Below are 19,523 nucleotides of genomic sequence, written 5' to 3'. Positions count from 1 at the left end.
ATGTAGATGGAGATGCTAAATAAAAGTGTGTAAAAACTAACCTTCGTAAATGATCGGTTCCTTCTCACGGAAGTACGTGAGGGCGGGGAATTTCGTGATGCCATACTGCTTGGCGAGCCTCTTGTCGTTGATCTTGACGAAGTCCACCCCGAACGTGTCTGTGTCGTCGTCTATCTTCTCTAGCTCTTCTAGCACTTTGTCACATGTCACGCAGCTTCTTGCATCTGTTGGTGATTTGATAAAACGTGAGTCACAACTCACAACCTTCCTCTAAATATAAAAGGGCCTACCGCGAACCACGGTCGACGTGTTGCCTCTTTGTCGCTCTTATAAATTCGTACGTAAGTGTGGTTTGCGGTAGGCGTTCTGATTAGGACTAGTTAGTCTTACTGGTTATGAAGCTTTTTTGCCCGAAAGCTGCACATTAGGAGGAAAGCAAGCCGCTTTGCACGATGATAGTAGAGGCCCATTAAAACATTTTTTTTCGAACAACCAGTCATTTCGTCCTTTAGGAGCCGAGGTGAAGCGAGGTCTATTATAAACAGAAAAAAAAATCGACAAGTTTTACAGATCCTCCGATTTCGAAATTAAAACAAAATATGTCAATACAAAAATAATGTAAAAAAAATTGAAAACCTATTTTTTCCTATTACACTTTATTTTTGCAAATAGTATATTCTTCTTATCGTATATTGAAAACCGCATCAAAATCGGTTAAGCCGTTTATGAGATTCAAGTTTTAGAATTTGGCTAAGTTTTATTTACTTGGCGATAGTACTGTCATATTCCTTAGACGAGACTTTTGCTTCTGTTAATGACCAAGTTTATGCGATGTAGGTTGTTACGATAAGCAAGGATACACATGTTGAAGTGTTCGTGTTTTGATGCCAGTGGAAGATGGCCCTTCGTGGACCAGAAACTCTTCCAGGCTTTTTTCGATGCGACGATCGATTTCCTTGGACTGCTTATTATCGAAGGATGTTATCTCGCCCAAGCAGGTGTATTCGTCAACGAAATTGTATATCCTGCCCATCTACCGTGACCCTACGCCTCACGCCATTGACTGGGTTTTTGTCCTGTTCATTTCCAATCCGACTTCAAGACTTGGCTGGTCTAAGGTCTTCTAACATTTTCTCTAAATGAGGTGCAGTGTGGGGGAAAACAAGACTATATGTCGTCGGAAAAACGCAGCTTTGTCAATGTCAACCTTATTTCGCCGACGTCAATGCCCATTGTTTACCATTTAGCCACCAGCTTCTGGACGATTTCCTGTAGGCAAGAGGTAAACAGCTTTGGAGATAGTGGCATAGTGGGTCGATCATCCTGTTTGACTCCTTTTTGGATGCAGAATTAGGGCCGGGAACTTGCAGTACTTTTGCAGTAGATGGTTCCGATGAACTCGTGCCTATAACGCTGCTCGCGTTGCTTCGCTGTGTGGCTAACGATGTGTCTTGCACTAAAGATGCGCCGACCCTGGGGTCGCCCTTTTTTTCACGTACCTAGGCATCAATGTCCTAACTTATTGATAGTTTTTTTTTTGCCTCAGCACAGTAAGAGCCGCTTGTCTCTACGGCTACTAGTACCTACTCGTATGTACAAATTCGTAGGCAGGCTCCAAATTGGAATATTTCGCTCGTTTAAGTTTTGCTGCGTTTTCGGCGGCTGCTCCGACGCGCCCTGGCGCCTGAGGTGTGAAGGGGCAAGTGTGCTTACACACGTCGCATCACAAATGAGGCTGTGTTTTCGCGCTCACGGAAGCAGTGTCAATTTAGGCCCTGAGACTCCAACACGACTGTCGGATGTCCAGCGTCCAGTAGCATCCTGAATTACCTGCCTTTATAAGCTTATTTGAACCCCTAGAAACCATTTCATTAAATTGTATGATGCACATGCAGAGCACTGAACGGTTTTTTACAGTAAAGAACAAACTTGGAACTAACCTTCCCTCAACTCAAGCTGCACTTCACAAACATACCTTGCATGCAGCGTACCATGTGAGCCAAGTACGAATGACGGCGAATAGACCTTTTCAGGATTCCGTACCCAAAGGGTAAAAACGGGACCCTATTACTAAAACTCCGCTGCCCGTCCGTCCTTCTGTGCAAACGGACAGAACTGGTAAACACCAGGCTGTATTTCATGAACCGTGATAGCTAGGCAGTTGAAATTTTCACAGATGATGTATTTCTGTTGCCGCTATAATAATAAATACTAAAAACAGAATAAAATAAATATTTAAGTGGGGCTCCCATACAACAAACGCAATTTTTTTGCCGTTTTTTGCGTATAATGGTACGGAACCATTCGTGCGCGAGTCCGACTCGCACTTGGCCGGTTTTTTTGTGAATATATACACATTTTTTTTTAAATAGATAAAGTAAATACCCACAAGATACTTATAATTTACTATGATTTACGTGCTTCTTGGTCTATAAAATAAATAAATAAAACTAAGCCAACTTCTGAAACATGGATCTCATAAACTGCTTTGCCGATTTTGATGCGGTTTTCAGTATATTATGAAAAATGTGTTTAATTTTATGGTATAGTACTTTTTTCTAAACATTATTCAATGTGGAAGACACTATTTGCACAAATAAACCGTAAAAGAAAAAAATAGTTTATCAATCTTTTCACACTATTTTTGTATAAAAATATTTTGTTATTATTTTTTTAATAATAAAAAATGTACTTTTCTTTCAATTGACACCAAATTTAACGAAATCGGATGATCCGTGAAACTTGTAGATTTATTTTTCTGTTTTTAGCAGACCTCGCTTCACCTCGGCTCCTAAAGGACGAAATTACTGGTTCTTCGAAAAAAAATGTTTAGATGGGCCTCCACTATCATCGTGCAAAGCGGCTTGCTTTCCTCCTAAAGTGCAGCTTTTTCTTCATAACAAGCATGACTATAGTGGGGTCTAATGTCTAATACGTGAGGGCTTAGAGCATTTAATAACAAGAGTCGCCTTTAAGAGCTCACCCCTCTAAGGTCAAGGGTGAATTCCATAAACACCAATGGGGGTTCGGAGACCCCTAGGTCTCCGAACCCTCTGACCCGAGGGCCACGGCCTCAGCTCTCCTGCTTCCGGGCAGGGTTATATGGCCTTTGGCCACCTGTTTCCTTTCCGCATCCGACAAGTAAGGGCTTGCAGACCAATCTGCCGCTTGGATTAGGTCATTTTGAGCATTTGTTCCAACTAGGTACGTGTTTGTGCATATATTTTGGTAAAGAACTAAAAAAGCAATAGATTTCCTTGGCGTTGTTTCGTTAGGGTTTATGATATGTGTGTTGACTATGTGTGTACATAATCCATTACATATCAAGATCAGATGTTTAAAATTCGAATGCCGTTCCAGACTTATGGGCTCTACGAGGACTAAGTACGCCGTCCACTACGAGTGCTACGCCGTAGCCCCGTAGTAATAATTTTAAACAATCTGTAGAACGGTATTCAGATTTTAAATTTTGTAATGGTTTTGATATTGATACGAATAGAATAGAATAGAATAGAATAGAATATATTTTTCACCTCAGCAGCTCGAACAAGGGTACTTTGCTTCTTAAAAACAGTGAGCAAAATGCGATTTTGCTCACTGGGTCATTTTGTCTCACTCAGTGAGCAAAATCGCATTTTGCTCACTGATTGTGTCTCACTCAGTGAGCAAAATGCGATTTTGCTCACTGAGTGAGACAAAATGACATTCAAGTGACCTTTATAGTCATTTCAACATGCGGGGTCTAATACAAGTTCGATATACTTGGGTTCTATTATCTCTGTCCCTCTAGGTATGTTCTCACTGCTTAGGGTGAAAAATTTTGTGTACTACACGAGATCAAAGTTATTTACATCTCGTGCGCTTTTGAATCCCTTACTACGCTCAAGATTCTAAATTAGATTCACTCGCTACGCTCGTGAATCTATTATAGAATCTTTCGCTTGCACGGGACTCAAAATAAGCACTCGAAGAAATATCAAACTTTGATCTCTTGTTGTACAAATAACTATTATTTGTATTAATTGTACATCGTCATATTCATAATTTACAATTAGGGGAACAAACATATTATTATAATATTAAATGAATGTTACATTTATATACAAGTCAATTACGCTTTAATGCAAGTTAGATTAAATATAATGATTAATGAATTATACTAAACATAATTTGAACACAATTTCATTGAATAAAGATGACATGTCATGAAAGTTATAATTATACCTATACATATTCATTCATGGTTTGACTTTCGACATATTTAGTCATTCATCCAAAAATTCTTTCACCGAGTAGTATGCTTTTGTTGTGCAAAACGTTTTGAGTTCACGTGTGAAGCGTCGTTCAGTACTCAATTCTTTAATATGATATGACCTCTTAAGATTATTTGATTCGTGCGCAATACACTGGGAGTCGTAATGTTCTATCTAACATTTAGTAGTGAGAGATGCACTGCGAATCTTATTAAGGTCGTATCAAAACAAGTTGAGATTTTAAAACTTAGAATTGGCCTCCTTTCAGAGCGCTGAATAGGTTTAGGCTTATTTTATTCTAACCTCTAAGTCATGCTTAGCGAATCGTGACACATTGTCGTAGAGAACCTCTACGACGCATTTTCGCTACATACCGAATAAAACATATATAGTAAAACGTATACGAAGGCTACGCGCTTAGCAGTGAATGAAAATGAGGTAAAACGAGGATGATTGTTAGAAGCTTGTTTTCAACTTTACGTAACTTTAAGTTACCTAGGTAGAGTAGGTAGTTCATCTCACTCATAGTTACAGCAGATACGCAAGTTGTAGATTTTAATAGTCGCGGTGCTGCGTTTAATCTAAAATCCATAACGAGTCAAGTTGAAATTATTATACTCGAAGTAATAACATATGTACTCGTAATGTCAGTAATAAACGGAATGATGTAGTCAGATGTAATGTAAGTTATTATAGGAACGACTTAAACTTCTGTTTACTAACACTGATTTACGTAAACAAATCCAACGTGGCTTTTACTGCCTCAGCGATTACTATTACTGCCGTCATCGGGTCCTTCATTGTGGCCTAAATCGAAAACTTAACTTCATTAGGCAGGGTGCCCTTTAGTTCCCGCGCGCGTTGAAGGGACTGTCATCTCGTGGCCAAAATTGGAAACTAAAATTTGCCATAATTTACCGCCAATAAACAGGGGGCTTCTATGCTACCCTGTACAGTGCACACATGATCTATACACGGTGTAACATGAGGAAACCGAATAATTTTAACCACGTTTTTCTGAGGTCAAAAGAAGTAAAAAATGTAATATGAGTTTAGGTCAATTTCGCCAAAAAAAAATTTTTTTTTGTTTTATTTTATACATTTTTTGTATGTATTTGTATATAAAAAATACTTAAATGTTATTGGTAAACTTGTCACTTAATATTGATTTTTACATTTTTTTTTCGTAGAAACTACATTTTGCAAAGTGTTACTTGTCACTTTTTGACATCTATCAATAAGGATATTTAGACTACGTCCCATAGCAGCAACATCACCATCAAAAAGGCCTTTTACACTATGTAACAATAAAAACTTGTTTTTATTTTAATTAATAATATCTCTGAAACTAGGCGAATTTCAAAAAAGTTTATAGGACATTTTTGTCTCTAAATATGATCAGGAATACGCTGTTAAAATTATTCGGTTTACTCATGTTACACCGTGTATAGTTCTTTCAAATAATGTTGATCGTGATCCGTGACACGGTCACGGTCTGCAGACGCTTTATGTTTACATCATCAAAATAAAGCTCTGCACACATCTGAGGCTCTCAGCCTTCACGTCGCTATTCTGAGCCGGGCCCGACACGTTCGTCTGCGTCTTCGTTCGGTGCTAGATTACGTTGACATTAGCATTGAGAAAAATTAGACTATGATCTCAAAGAATGTCAAGGATGAAATGAATAAGTTCAGACCCTGTCGTGACGGTAGCCCTGTCGCGTAGAGAGTCAGTCCCAGCGTACTTTGCAAGCCTGCACCGATTTGACAAGCTAGACTGAGAAAAGTGTGAAGTGCCAGTAGAGTATAAACTACAGATTTCTAGAATAATATGACATTTTTTATAGCGGCACCTTTACACTTTGTCGCTGGAAAGTCGATGCTCGGCTAGCTTAGAAACTAGACGGACTCTACGTGTTATCGCTGTTTGCCTATCATTCTAAAGACTGTGAAGTGCCAGTACAGTATAAACTGCAAATTTCTATGATAGCATGACGTTTATAGCGGTGGCACCTCCATACTTTGTCGCTGCAAAGGTGCAGTTATCTTAGAAAATAGACGGATTCTACGTGTTATGGTTATCGCTGTTTGCCTATCATTCTAACAAGTAGTACCTAAGGTTTTTACGGAGAGAGCCAAACAGCGATTAGGTTAGGTTAGGGTATTAAAAGGGACGCTTAATGTAATTACTTATCTCAAACGGAGAGCTAGGTAGAGCGTAGTATACACGGTGGCAAAAAATATTTGCTACCACATAATCATGTTAGACGATGGCTTGCTTTAATTACCCTGAATGAACTAACGCCCAGAAGGCTAATTTATATCAGTCATCGCCTTACTAGGTAAGTCGTACATACTTAGTAAATTTTATTAAGTCGGCCGGCCTACAGTGGCCGTTTTATTTCCAACAATACCTACATCGGAAACAACGAACATTACGCAAACACATGCCCGGCTATTTTAAATGTCCTCTGATTCATATAGAAAAACGTCAGAAACGCGTAATGCTACGAAATGCATAACTACAAATGTGTTGGGTATTTTTAACCGAAGCGAAATGATGGACGGACAGAGTAAAGATAGCTGTGACGTCGACCAATTCAGAGTTTGGAAGATACAAAGCTGGAACACGCAGAAGTACGTAATTTTTCGTTAGATTTTATTGCTCATTTTGTTCATTTTATTTGACATGCCCCATAGTCCATAACGTATAATGTGGTACCTACTACCTACCTATGTATTAGGTTGTAATTACGAGTAATATTAAGAATAATGCCCATTATGATTTCTTTACTCACTATAATATTGTCCTGTCTTATTTCCTATATTGACTCTTTCGTAAAAACACGACCAATTGACGAATGGCTTAATTGTAGGTTTTGATAGCATTTCCTATAATTTGATAGGGATTTTGTATAATAAATATTAATTATTGTGTCCACGAAAAGATATTCAAACAAATGCTCAAATTTAATGACCTATACGTTCTAACGGCTATGCAAATTAAATACGGTAGGCATGTTATGTTCTCCGTAGGCAACAAAAGCTCATATCAAAATCCAAACTGAAAGGTTGCACAGAACCTTGTTACCTATTCTGGTATAGATAACATTCCAAGGCAAGACATTGTAGTAAAATATCAAAATAATTAAGACAATAAAACAGCTACTTTTGTACACACAGATGCTCCATAACCGCCCACATGAAATGCAAGGTGGTGTTGATGTAGGTATATCCAGACACTTGTTGTGATGAAACATTCTTTGAAAACTCTCATTTGTGACAGTAATTAGTTTCTTACGAGTTACCTTGTTTACCTACTAATGTATAAAAATACGAACAAAATTCCATGAGTACCTTCATTTGGTTCAAAATTAAAGTAATTCGAGTTTGCTCCATTCCAGTTGTGGAAGAATTTTTGCTCTTTTTCAGTTTTTTGCTTGTAGTTCAAAAACAGTACGTCCTACGAAAAATTTGCTCTACTTAATCATGATAAAAATGGACATCTGAGGATACCTACCTACCTACGAAAGGTACCTTAACATGAATTCGTTAGACAAAGATTATAAAAAAATGGCCGCCACTTTTTCCGCTTTTTTTGGTATAATCGTGTTAAAATCCGAAAACATTTTTCACCAGTGTCTGATCCACAACAACCTTGACAGTAGTGACATTGTAATTGATAGTGGGTTCCTTTTACATCGAGTCAATCCAATGTAAAATGTATCTTACAAGGCTCCCAAAATTTATCTACACTTCCTGGGAAGGAGCAAACTCGGATTATACGCATTTAGGACCGTCATTATAACCAACATTGCCCGCTTTAAAAATAAAAAACACGAATTTCACAAAAACAATATATCACATCATATGACTTTTTTTTGCTCAGCACGTCCATACTATGGACTCCATAGTGATCAAACGCATCAGTTTAATTGAAGAAAAAGATTTTTAATCATGTTTTTACCTACTTTTTTGGCGTTTTAGAGGGCGGACAAAGATATCCGGGGCGCCAACATTGCCCACGTCAATTTGGTGTTCAAATACAGCTCGTATGATGATGATGTCTAAGGATCATTTAAAGGTTTTGGGCAATCCTACCGTTTCCTGTTAATAACTTGGCGATAAGTGTAAAAACTTTTGAATAAATTTGGTGGGCAATATTGCTCGTTTTTGGCCATTTCCATACAAGACTCACCTAAGAATTTTACAAAGGCTAGGGTTGTCACTTTAGAAAAAACCTGTTACCATAGTTTAATGGCCTAAAATATGAGTTTTGCTGTATTTTTCATGCGTTAAATGGATAAAACATCTAAATAAAGGATAATAAGACCAATTCAATACAGTATATATTTATAAACTTATTTTGGTAATGCGTATAAAATGCGAGTCCCAAAATCGTTTGACTCCGCAAACGACCAGTGCCGGATTAAGATATTTTGATGCCCTAAGCATTTCTAGACCATGGTGCCCCCTCGCCCTAGGGTCATCAAGACTACATTGAATTTTTTTGGTAAATTGAGTGACGTTCATTGCCGCATTACAGCTGAGAATGGAAATCAGTCACATCCTTTTATCACGAAAATTGACAGTGCCGCAGCAGTAACGTTGCAACAGATCGAGTACCTATATAATACTGCTGCAGTCGCCCCACTTGAATGTCACCTTTATCATATCTTCTATTAGAATGTTATTGAAAACGCGATATATAAAACGCAATTTGATAGACAGTTGTACATTTTTACTTTTAGTCCCAACCAGGCGGCAATCCTGGATTTCTTACAGAGAAGCGATGGGATTTTTTAACCGACTTCAAAAAAAAAGGAGGTTCTCAGTTTGACCCGTATGTATATATGTATATTTGTTCGCGATTATCTAGCGTTTGGCTAAACCGATTTTGATGTGGTTTTCAGAAAAGTGTTTGTTGCATTCTGGAGAAGGTTTTAGTATACATAGATCTGAGCTGATGCTGAACCCTGGCTGTACCTAGTGGAACTCAGGTTTGGTGCAACATAGGCCCACGCTGTTTTGGTCATCCGACGCGTCTTGATGAGCACTTGGGAGAACAGTACTCAAGATAGAGCTGATGCTGAACCCTGGCTGTACCTAGTGGAACTCAGGTTTGGTGCAACATAGGCCCACGCTGTTTTGGTCATCCGACGCGTCTTGATGAGCACTTGGGAGAGCAGTACCCAAGATAGAGCTGATGCTGAACCCTGGATGTACCTAGTGGAACTCAGGTTTGGTGCAACATAGGCCCACGCTGTTTTGGTCATCCGACGCGTCTTGATGAGCACTTGGGAGAGCAGTACCCAAGATAGAGCTGATGCTGAACCCTGGCTGTACCTAGTGGAACTCAGGTTTGGTGCTACATACGCACACGCTGTTTTGGTCATCCGACGCGTATTGATGAGCACTTGGGAGAGCAGTACCCAAGATAGAGCTGATGCTGAACCTTGGCTGTACCTAGTGGAACTCAGGTTTGGTGCAACATAGACACACTCTGTTTTTTGTCATCCGACACGCTTTGATGAGCACTTGGGAGAGAAGTACCCAAGATAGAGCTGATGCTGAACCCTGGCTGTACCTAGTGGAACTCAGGTTTGGTGCAACATAGACACGCTCTGTTTTTAGTCATCCGACACGCTTTGATGAGCACTTGGGAGAGCAGTACCCAAGATAGAGCTGATGCTGAACCTTGGCTGTACCTAGTGGAACTCAGGTTTGATGCAACATAGACACACTCTGTTTTTGTCATCCGACAGGCCCTTGTGGGAGCACTCGTGAGAGCAGTACCCAAGATCACTATTGGACCCTGTAGGTAGCGCTGCTGTCGGTATATCACCAAATTTGATTTGCTTCAAAAAGTTGATTGCTGCGGTTTAGTTTTCTCAGTAAGCAGTAAGTAATAAACATTGATATTTAGTACCTAATAAAAAACATATATTCTTTTTTAACCGCCTTCAAAAAAATAGGAGGTTTTCAGTTTGACCCGTATGTATGTATGTATGTATGTATGTTTGTTCGCGATTATCTCGCGTTTGGCTGAACCGATTTTAATGCGGTTTTCAGAAAAGTGTTACATTCTGGAGAAGGTTTTATTTAGTGTACAGTACATGGATGGTTTGAAAAATCAATTGGACCCGGTAGGTGGCGATGCTATCGGTATACCTACCAACAAATTTAAGTTGCTGAAACCGATTTAGATAAAATAGTGGAAGTGGGAGTGGGAGTCGGACTCGGACTGGGACTGGAAGTGGGAGCAATATACATACAAATCGTTTAGCACCGAAACGTCATATTATGTTTTGTCGCGATTATCATCGAGTTAGACCATCACCAACATTAGTAGGTAGTTACTAGCCCAAAACTAAGTGGAGAAGATAGCAAACTAGTATTTTAGCCCATAACCTAAAATAAATGAAGTACCTATCACTAAAAAGTAAAAATAAAAAATGATAAAAAAATAATGAAAAAAATAAAAATAAACAAAAAGAAAACCATAATAAAATAACTTAATTTATTTTCTTTTTATAAAAAGGGAACCGCCTTCAAAAAACCAACCCACTGAAAAGCACATTTTTTTTTTATATGGCACCCCTATACGTGTCCAGTCCCTACCCCGTCGTAAAGCAAATTTCTGCCAAAAAGTAATTAATTCCTAATAATAAGAAAATTAATAATCATCCGGGTAATTACTTAGTTTTTGAAGGCGGTGCCAAACCAAAATTTTAGAGAATCGATATTTTAGGCAACGAAGAACGCTGCACTTAATTAAGACTTGTAAGTACTACTACATACTCGTATTTTTTTTCTTATTGGCAGCAAATAGTGTTTTTGTTGGTTTGGCACCGACTTCAAAAAGTCGTACTCGTACCCTTTTAGGGGTTGAATTTTTATAGCCTATAACCTGGCCGGGGATGTTCTCGACAGATTAGTAAAGTTTTCATCAAAATCCGTTCAGCCGTTTTCACGTGTTGCGCGTTCAAATAAACAGACAAACAGATAGACAGATAAACAGACAAAAATTCTAAAAACGTGTTCTGTTATCGATTCTAAGTATCCCCAGCCAACTTTTTTTCGAATATCTTCCATGTACAGACTTTCTACCCTCTTCAGCTTTATTATATGTATACCTAGATGTATAGATAGATTTACAAGAAAAAGATTATTCATCTTCAACTTCATTCATACTGGCTAAACTGGTTAAACTAGAGGATGAAATAAAAAAGAGAATATAATGTAGATCAATTTTTACAGATAAATATACTTTATATTGAAAATGTAATATTTTTATAAAACTATATAAGTTATTATACGTACTTTAACGTACCTACTAACTTTACAATTTTAATTTGCCCAATATTCGGTAGGGATTAAAGTACTAGCCCTACTTTTAAACACAATGCCTCATAACTGTTTTAATGAATTTGTAGATATATGTATAAATATTTATATAAAGGTGTGTTTTATATTAATAAGAAAAGCACAAAATAGTTAGAACTTAATACAGTACTTCAAAGTAGTGACTAATTATAAATCGTCATGTCAATAAAACTAGGCCTTCTGGAACATGAATCTTATAAACTCCTTAACCGATTATAATGCGGTTTTCAGTTTCTGATAAGAAATATGTTTGACTTTATTATTAAGTACTTATTTGCAGACATTTTTCAATGTGGAAGACACTATTTGAAAAAAAAAACGTCAAAGGTTTTTTTTTTATAATTTTACACTAACACTATATTTCTTTAATATAATTTTGTGTATATTTTTTTTCCTGTTTTTAACAGACCTCGCTATTTCTCGGCTCCTAAGGGACGAAATTACGGGTGCTTCGAAAATAATCGTTTCTCCACTATCATCGTGCAAAGTGTCTTGCTTCCATCTTAAAATGCAGCGTTTCGGCAAAAAAGCTCCATAATCAGTACGACTATAACTGAAACCCGGAAATATTTGTCAAAGGGTTCTCAATTTTTTTCTACTTGCATTCATTTTTCAAAATTTTTTTACCCGCCTAAATATACCCTATATTTGACAACTCGCTGAAAATTCCCAAGTCAAGTTGTGCACGTTTAGTTTTGTCACAAATATAACCTATTTTCTATAGGGTGGCTATAAGTATTTTTAATTTTTTCTACATTAACGTGTTTAAAATTGTCTTTTTGGGCAAAGTTTCCCCTGGAGGCAAAGTTGGCTATAATGACGGGACCACATGAAGGTACTAAAATGATTTCCAGCTTGCTGGGCATTAATTGCCAAAACGTTTTTTTGGATCTAATTTAACTGGCTTAAAACAGTATGAGGATTCCATACAAGTGATAGTCTTACCCCGGTGATAGTCTTACCCCACCTTACCTTATGTGAAATTGATTCAGTAGTATAGGTATATTAGGTAGGTACAATTGAATCTTATAGAGCAAATGCAGTGCAGCAACGTCCACTCCAAAAAAGAGTATTTTGCTGACTTTGCTTCTATGTACGTATAGGTATATGACTCTATTATGCGAATTACGTGAATACTAATTAATAAAGGAGTATCTACTTTTTAAAGACAAGTGATATAAACTGTATTTGCCTTAATGTCTGAAAAATTCAATAAAATTTAGAAAATTACACTAAATATCTGCGTGCTTCACAAAACGCGGCCGTTATTTTCATTAATCCAGTAACTAAATTGATAACATTTCGTGATTTTGGATGATTTCCAAAGGAAACAGTTGTACAGAACATTTTCTTAATTGTCTTTTCTGTAAAACACACTCGGCAACCTGCGCCTATTTTTGTAACAACACGTTTTATGACTGAAACTGTAAGCAAGGGCTTCGAACGCGCGTGACTATTGGCCAGATGTCTGTGGGTTATTTGAAGTCATTGGAATGTTTCAATTGACTTCAGGAAACAGATGCGACATGAACAGGCTGACTTGTTAACAATAATCTTATTTCAATAATAAACGATCTTTAGTTTATCGACATGATATCAGATAAACTAATACTGCCCTCTAATGTTTTGTTTATGTTTTTGTTGACGTCACCAGCCATGTCTTCTGGAGCGAAATACGAAATAGACACCTCAAACTGCATTTCGCAAGAAGTCTGAGTTAAATCAAGGGATCGTCGTGCTTAGAGGAACGATCGCAGTTAGATCAGAGCGACGGCTTCTCAGCCAAGAGACAAACTTGCGTCGGCCGGGCTCCGACAGTGATTTATTGCACTTTTTGTGTCTAGCCGGCCACTGCATCCTTCAAATGAGTGAGAGCCGCATTTGACAGACGAGTGACGACACATATATCGCGAGTAACATGTACATTCGAGATAGCGTCCGAGCTAAATCCGCACTCACAGATCGCACTTTCTGAAGCAGGAAGATGTACGAGTCAACGAACAGATAAAATTGCCACCACGCCAGCTGGTGACAAGCAAAAATAGGTGGAATGCCTAAGAGCACGTAATGAAAGTCTATTTCAGCGGCACGCACGGCACACCACACTAGTTAGTTTTAGCCGGGCCCGGAGCGTAGGCGCCTGTGACCTTGGAGCCAGCATCGGTGGAACGGTGGAAAATGAGACTCGCCGCCATTTTAGGCCACGCCGACGGCCGCTGCGGTCGGGTCAAGTTTTATTGTCTCCGCTATTCGGTTGCATAACGAGAGAATCTCGCACCGAGCCGCTCGCTTCGAAAATATCATGCGCACAGCCGAAAGCTCCGGTGAGTCGAGGCGGGCGGCTCGGCCGTCTCCCGAAGATCATTAACTCGGCTATAACCCATTTGGACGGGCGCCGTCGCAGACGTTTCGACACGGCGGCCGCCCCCGCGCTGGCGCCAGGCCAGCGGCTTTCGAAAGCACGAAATTAATGGAGACGCGCGCCGGTCGGCCGCCGCACTTACACCAGTACACCGCGACGAAGTCCTTGTCTTCCAGCACTCGATCCAACTGTTTGGCGGTAACCTCCTCGATCTGGGGTTCGGCTTTCGGGGGCGACTTGCGCGCGGCGGTCGCGGCGGCGGCGAGGAGGAACACGGCCGCCAGAGCCTTCAGCCAGCGAGCCATGGCGAGGGCGCGCGCGTACTGAGAGCGCGCCCGGCGTGCGTCTGCGCCGCCCGCCCGCGCTGCGCATGCGCCCCGATATAGCGGCGTGCGCCCGCCCCACGTCCCGCCCTACGCGGAGCGGAAACGCTACCTCTTATCCCAAAGCAATTCATAAAATTCCTTATTTTATTGTAACCTCTTTGGAGGTACTATATAAACACATCCACACAGAGCGACGGGTATATTCACCTTGAAATCTCAAAATTGAGATTCCTTTTTCGTCTTAAAGCGTCGTTTATTTAACTACTATTGAAACTTTTAGAAAGTCACGTTACTCCATCCATATGAATAACTCGGTAGTTAAAACATTTGTAGAACATAAAAAATAATCAGCAAAGGACACCAAAGAAAAAAAACTGCTGTCAACACCATTCATTGCTACAATCGTTTCCGCTCCCTCAATCGTCGAAAGAACCGCTCCAACCTTACCACCATCCCATACGAATCCCGCCGCCCAAGCCATGGGTATCGGCACGAAGCTCATTCTACATTGGATATTTTAAATTCTCTGAAATATCTTGCTATCTGCTTCCGTCCCCATTAAAACGTAAGAGATAGGCAACACTCTGAAGGTGACAAAGTCTTAGCGTTTTAGTTTCTCCCGGTTTCCCGGCACCTCGGAGCGATGCTACAGTTTTGTTTACATCGCGTTTGTTTAAGCATGGTGACACGGCCTTGGCGTCAGTTATAAATGTTAGATAATTGGAAACGTTTAAATAACTGTTGTTAAGGATTCTAGGAAGCGTGGATATTTTCCACTATGGGTATAATAGCAAAATTTGTTACGGCACATAACTTGTCTGTATTGTGACACATACTTTTTAAATTCGTTACCAATATTCAGGTCTCTTGACCCCTTAACTCCCAGGGATCGGATACGAGTATATATCAGAGAGATTTGCCAGCAAAAACACAGTCTTGAAGTTTTAATGGGATTACGTTTTGAAGCCCTTTGCTGACTTGATATTGAGGCGGTAGACTTCGAGGGGTTAATACCTACTCGCATCAGCTCGTCGATAAGGTCAATGCCCGTAGAGACATCTATAATGATTCCTCCTGCTGCTGGATGCTGTTCTTTCTCCTGACTGATTTCGGCCACAGCGGATATTTATTCTATTATTCTTATAGGATACCTAGGCATTTTTATTTTTAATTATTATTAATATTGGTTTGCTTTATGGATCCGAGTGCTGGGGAGTTCGAAAGCACGAAGAACAAAAAATGCATGCCACTGATATGAAAATACTGCGATGGGCTGGTGGTGTACCAAGACTAGACAGGATCCAAAATAGGTAGATACATCCGGGAGTCTTTCAAAGTGGCCGAAATACCGCAAAAAATGCAAGAGAACCGCCTGCGTTGGTTCTCGAGAGGTACTGGCCATAGAAGAAGGCGAAAGAGGTAGAGGCCTCCCACCAACCACCTGGATGCACAGACAGTCCAGAAAGCTAGATTTGCTGACGACGGGGTTAAAGCCAGAAATGACACAAAACCGCCAAGATTGGCGAATGAGTATCAGGAGGGCTGACCCCGAAGAGAGATAAAAACCAGGGGATTGATTGATTAGTATTGGTGGGCCTTTATGTGACTTACGTTACGTATCCGATTTTCCTGTTAAAGGTTCGAGCGACCTTTTAATATATCATGACAGTATGTACCTAACCTACACCACCGACAAAGTTGTTAACCCGACGCCTAGTTGTACGATATTGCTGTAGAGTGTAGATGGTCAATCCATCAGCTGATCTCCCTTTTGGTCGAGTTCATTGCGGCACTCAATCTCCAAGCCATTAACTTGATCATGAATCATGAATACGTCGCCATTTGGTTTACCATGCTGCCAGATTTGCAATTCCTCATATGCATTTACAGATTGTCCTCGTATGGCTAGAAGTAACAGAGGGCCTAATAGGAACACCGAAGTTCGCAAATTGCGGGCGTCTATCTCGTTTATGGAGTTCCGAAAAGAGGATGCGCTCCGCCAATCAATTAGGTATCCAAAAACTCAAGCGGCTTTACTTTTTTTTTTTTTTTTTTGGCAGAGAGGGATTCGGAGCGATTATTTCCGAAATATTGAGTATCAGAAAATGGGTTTTCATCATTATCACCTATCCAACGCCACCCGAAAAAAATCATATCCACTTTACGTGTAGGTAGGCGACATACCTGTGTACCTACCCTAAAAAATGTTTTTTCAAACTTTTATTTTACCACTATCTCGGCTTAACGGGCATTTATATACCTTTGTGAAATTGCAGCTTTCTAGTGTTTTAACGCTGGGCTATTCCGGGGATGGACAGACAGAAACAGACGGACATGGCGTAACTAGAACAAGAGTTCCTAGTAATCCTAGTTGACTCCGGAACCCTGAAAAGGCAGCCCTTTACCTATTGTATGTGTGTCCTAATTATCGTATCGAGCGAGGAAGCTGAGAAAAGAAACCTGCATAGGTACAGAGATATATATTATTCCCGCTTATTTAAAAACATCATACAACCAATTTGCAACAAATCTAAAAAGTAAGCTGGTCGAAAAGTGCTACTACAGTATATCTGAGTTTATGGAAGATACCTTGTTATAATTATAAGTATATGTAAGTAAGAAAACACATTTTAGTTAAAAAATATTAAATTGATTAAGTACTCCTAATTGTTACCTACTCTTAATTTACTTTATGTCATGTTATGCTTGTCACATAAAATTTATAATTTGATTTGTTAGAAATATTTTTGCGATACCCTACCAGGGTCCATGTGCCTGTATGTTACTATGTAGTTTACTTGTATGTAATATAAATATGTACATTGGATGCAAAATAAAGATCTCTATCTCTATCTATCTCTATCTCTATATAACTCCGTATGGTATAAATGTAGGTATGTGTTATTAAACTTATTAATTATTGTAAAGTCCCCAGTTGTGTGAGTTATGATAGTGATAGGTCTTTGCCCAGCAGTGGGATGAATATAAATGCATATTGCTTATATCGGTGATAATTTGAAGACTGAATAGTTAGCTTGCATGTTAGTACGTAATAACGTAGGTATAACGCCTGGTAAAATATAATAGCTATACTATCAATACTACAATTAAAATTCTGGCAGGCATTTACAAACATTTTACAAAATCGATAAGACTTATTGTACTTAAGAATAAAATTATACTTCTAACCTCAATTTAATGATTAATAAAATACCTTCAAATATATAAATTTCCACGTAGACATATAAAAATAAACTGTACTTACTTTATTATATTTTTGGTGTACTTAATTATATTTTCGTTATTGATTTTCACACTTCACTATCTGTTTACTTCCAAATCCTGACAGAACTTCTGCAGAACATGCTATTCAACCTTCATCAACACTGAAATAGTTTATTAACAAAATCTTCTTTACTAATAAATAAAAAATAAAAGAATGATTTTATTTTAAATTACCGATTTCCGAACGAAACGAAATGACGTAAGTAGGGTTGTACTACATAAAATCGGAAATGTCGATATCGAAAAACTACACAATACTCAACACACACAGTATTAAATTAATAAATTTTATTTAAATAAACTTACAGTAATGTCTAGTGATCTGCGATTTGGTTCCTATTAGAGGTGGGTTACTTTTAATCAGGACATCTTTTGACAAAATTAATTTTCTATGATATTTCTGCTTCTAATCTTCCAAACAACTAAATCATGTTTGCTGATGACAATAACGTATTCCATAACTACATATAGTTATTCTGAACCTTATTTTTATATGGGATGATTCATTAGATGGTAATGCAAATAGGTTATTTTAAAAACAAGGTTAGGTGGCGCCATCATTAAAATGCAATTAGACTTAATTTCTTTATGAAGTTAGAACTCGTAGCTTACATCAATAAAGTCCCTCAACTTTTGTTAGTCAATTTTTTTTATCTATGTTGCAAATTTGATTCGTGTCATGTGTTGCCCATTTATTTTGTCAAGAAACCCAAACAGCGTTAATTGATAGTCAATTTTCGTTAATTTGTACCAAAAATACACTGAGTCAACTCGATTCTCGATAACACTGTATGACGATGTATACATGCCCATCTCTATTTTATAATTGACCAATCACAAGTTCGCTCGGAACTGTCACTTTCAAGCTGTCACGAGGAGGGGGCCGTGGAAGTGGGAGAAAACGTTTCCGAACGGATAGTCAGCGCGCCGCGTACACCGTTGACCATTCGTTGTGTCAACAATTTTTTGTTGGATACCTGCGGTCGGTTGGCTGCTAAAAACTTGTGATAGTGCTGTGATTGTGAAATAGTACAAATGGATATTCAATCTTAACTCGTTACTGTTTTGTGAAAAGTGGTATATTAATACGTATCAAATACTTGGTAAGTAATAAGAAAAGTTTGCAAACTAAACTTTCTTACCTTTGTTAGATTTTGATGGAGTTCTTATCATTGATTGCCGAGTCACTGAAATCTATCCACGCTGGAAACTGTGCAGTGTGCACGATTTTTAGCGATGTAAGGAGATCTGAGCTGATTAGAAATAAGGCTGCTTCCAAAATTTTAGATTCTTCATGTTTCATTGCGTTTATTAATTTTAATTCAGGCATAAGTACTTGATTTTATCGGGTTCGCTATTTTTGATAATCTAATATGATTATCACCGTATTCGTATAAGTTCTTTATCCATAGACGGCATAGCATGATTCACCTTATATTCTACTTTTTTAATAACATTTTGAAAAATAACTATTAATATTCGAATAGGTAAGTGACAAAAATGTTTTGGTGTGCCTAAAGGTAAATAAACATTGTTGTCATAATTGAACTTTTTGGAAAAAGGAAAATTGGACCATTATGCCATGTTAGTATTCTTATTAGACTACCCCATTCCATCATACAATATGTACACAAAAATAAAAATTGGTTATAAAAGTTTATTTGTCTTTTTTAAACTGTATTTTTGTACTCAGGGTATGTACCAATAGGGCTGCCATCTCTAAATTCGCCAAACTCGGACAAAGACTTAAAAAAACCCGGACATTTGGTGTAATTCACATTTTTTCCTGGACGTGTATCTATACGGTTTTTACCTACTTCATACACAATAGTGCCGGTAAATAATTAAATTCAACAAAGTTTCTTCACATATAAAGTGTCCAGGTTTTCCCCAGACACCGCAGAAAAAATAC

General features: G+C 38.5%; 2 protein-coding genes across 8 annotated transcripts in view; one reads left to right on the top strand and one right to left on the bottom strand.

Annotated features, from left to right (window-relative positions):
• Nucleotides 1-14,406, bottom strand: part of LOC134792226 (uncharacterized) — a 38,902-nt gene extending 24,496 nt beyond the window's left edge. For 2 of the 7 annotated variants that reach the window (XM_063763483.1, XM_063763484.1), the window contains exons 1-2: nucleotides 14,143-14,362; nucleotides 42-224 (exon numbers count right to left, since the gene is read on the bottom strand). In XM_063763483.1, the coding sequence (XP_063619553.1) occupies nucleotides 42-224; nucleotides 14,143-14,305 (346 nt within the window). In that variant the 5' untranslated portion in view covers nucleotides 14,306-14,362. Of the gene's footprint in view, nucleotides 1-41; nucleotides 225-14,142 lie in introns of all 7 variants that reach the window. The other 5 variants (XM_063763480.1, XM_063763478.1, XM_063763479.1 and 2 more) reach the window with 5 other exon arrangements.
• A 4,094-nt stretch (nucleotides 14,407-18,500) lies between these two features.
• LOC134792219 (myosin heavy chain 95F) overlaps nucleotides 18,501-19,523 on the top strand; it is a 51,300-nt gene continuing 50,277 nt past the window's right edge. Inside the window, exon 1 of the mRNA XM_063763472.1 lies at nucleotides 18,501-18,714. The gene's annotated coding sequence lies outside the window, so the exon portion shown is untranslated. The remainder of the gene's footprint in view (nucleotides 18,715-19,523) is intronic.

The sequence above is a fragment of the Cydia splendana genome, chromosome 7 (assembly GCF_910591565.1).
Source record: "Cydia splendana chromosome 7, ilCydSple1.2, whole genome shotgun sequence".
NCBI classification, from domain to species: domain Eukaryota; kingdom Metazoa; phylum Arthropoda; class Insecta; order Lepidoptera; family Tortricidae; genus Cydia; species Cydia splendana.
The sequence above is the reverse complement of the archived record's forward strand: the minus strand, read 5'-3'. Positions and strand labels throughout refer to the sequence as shown.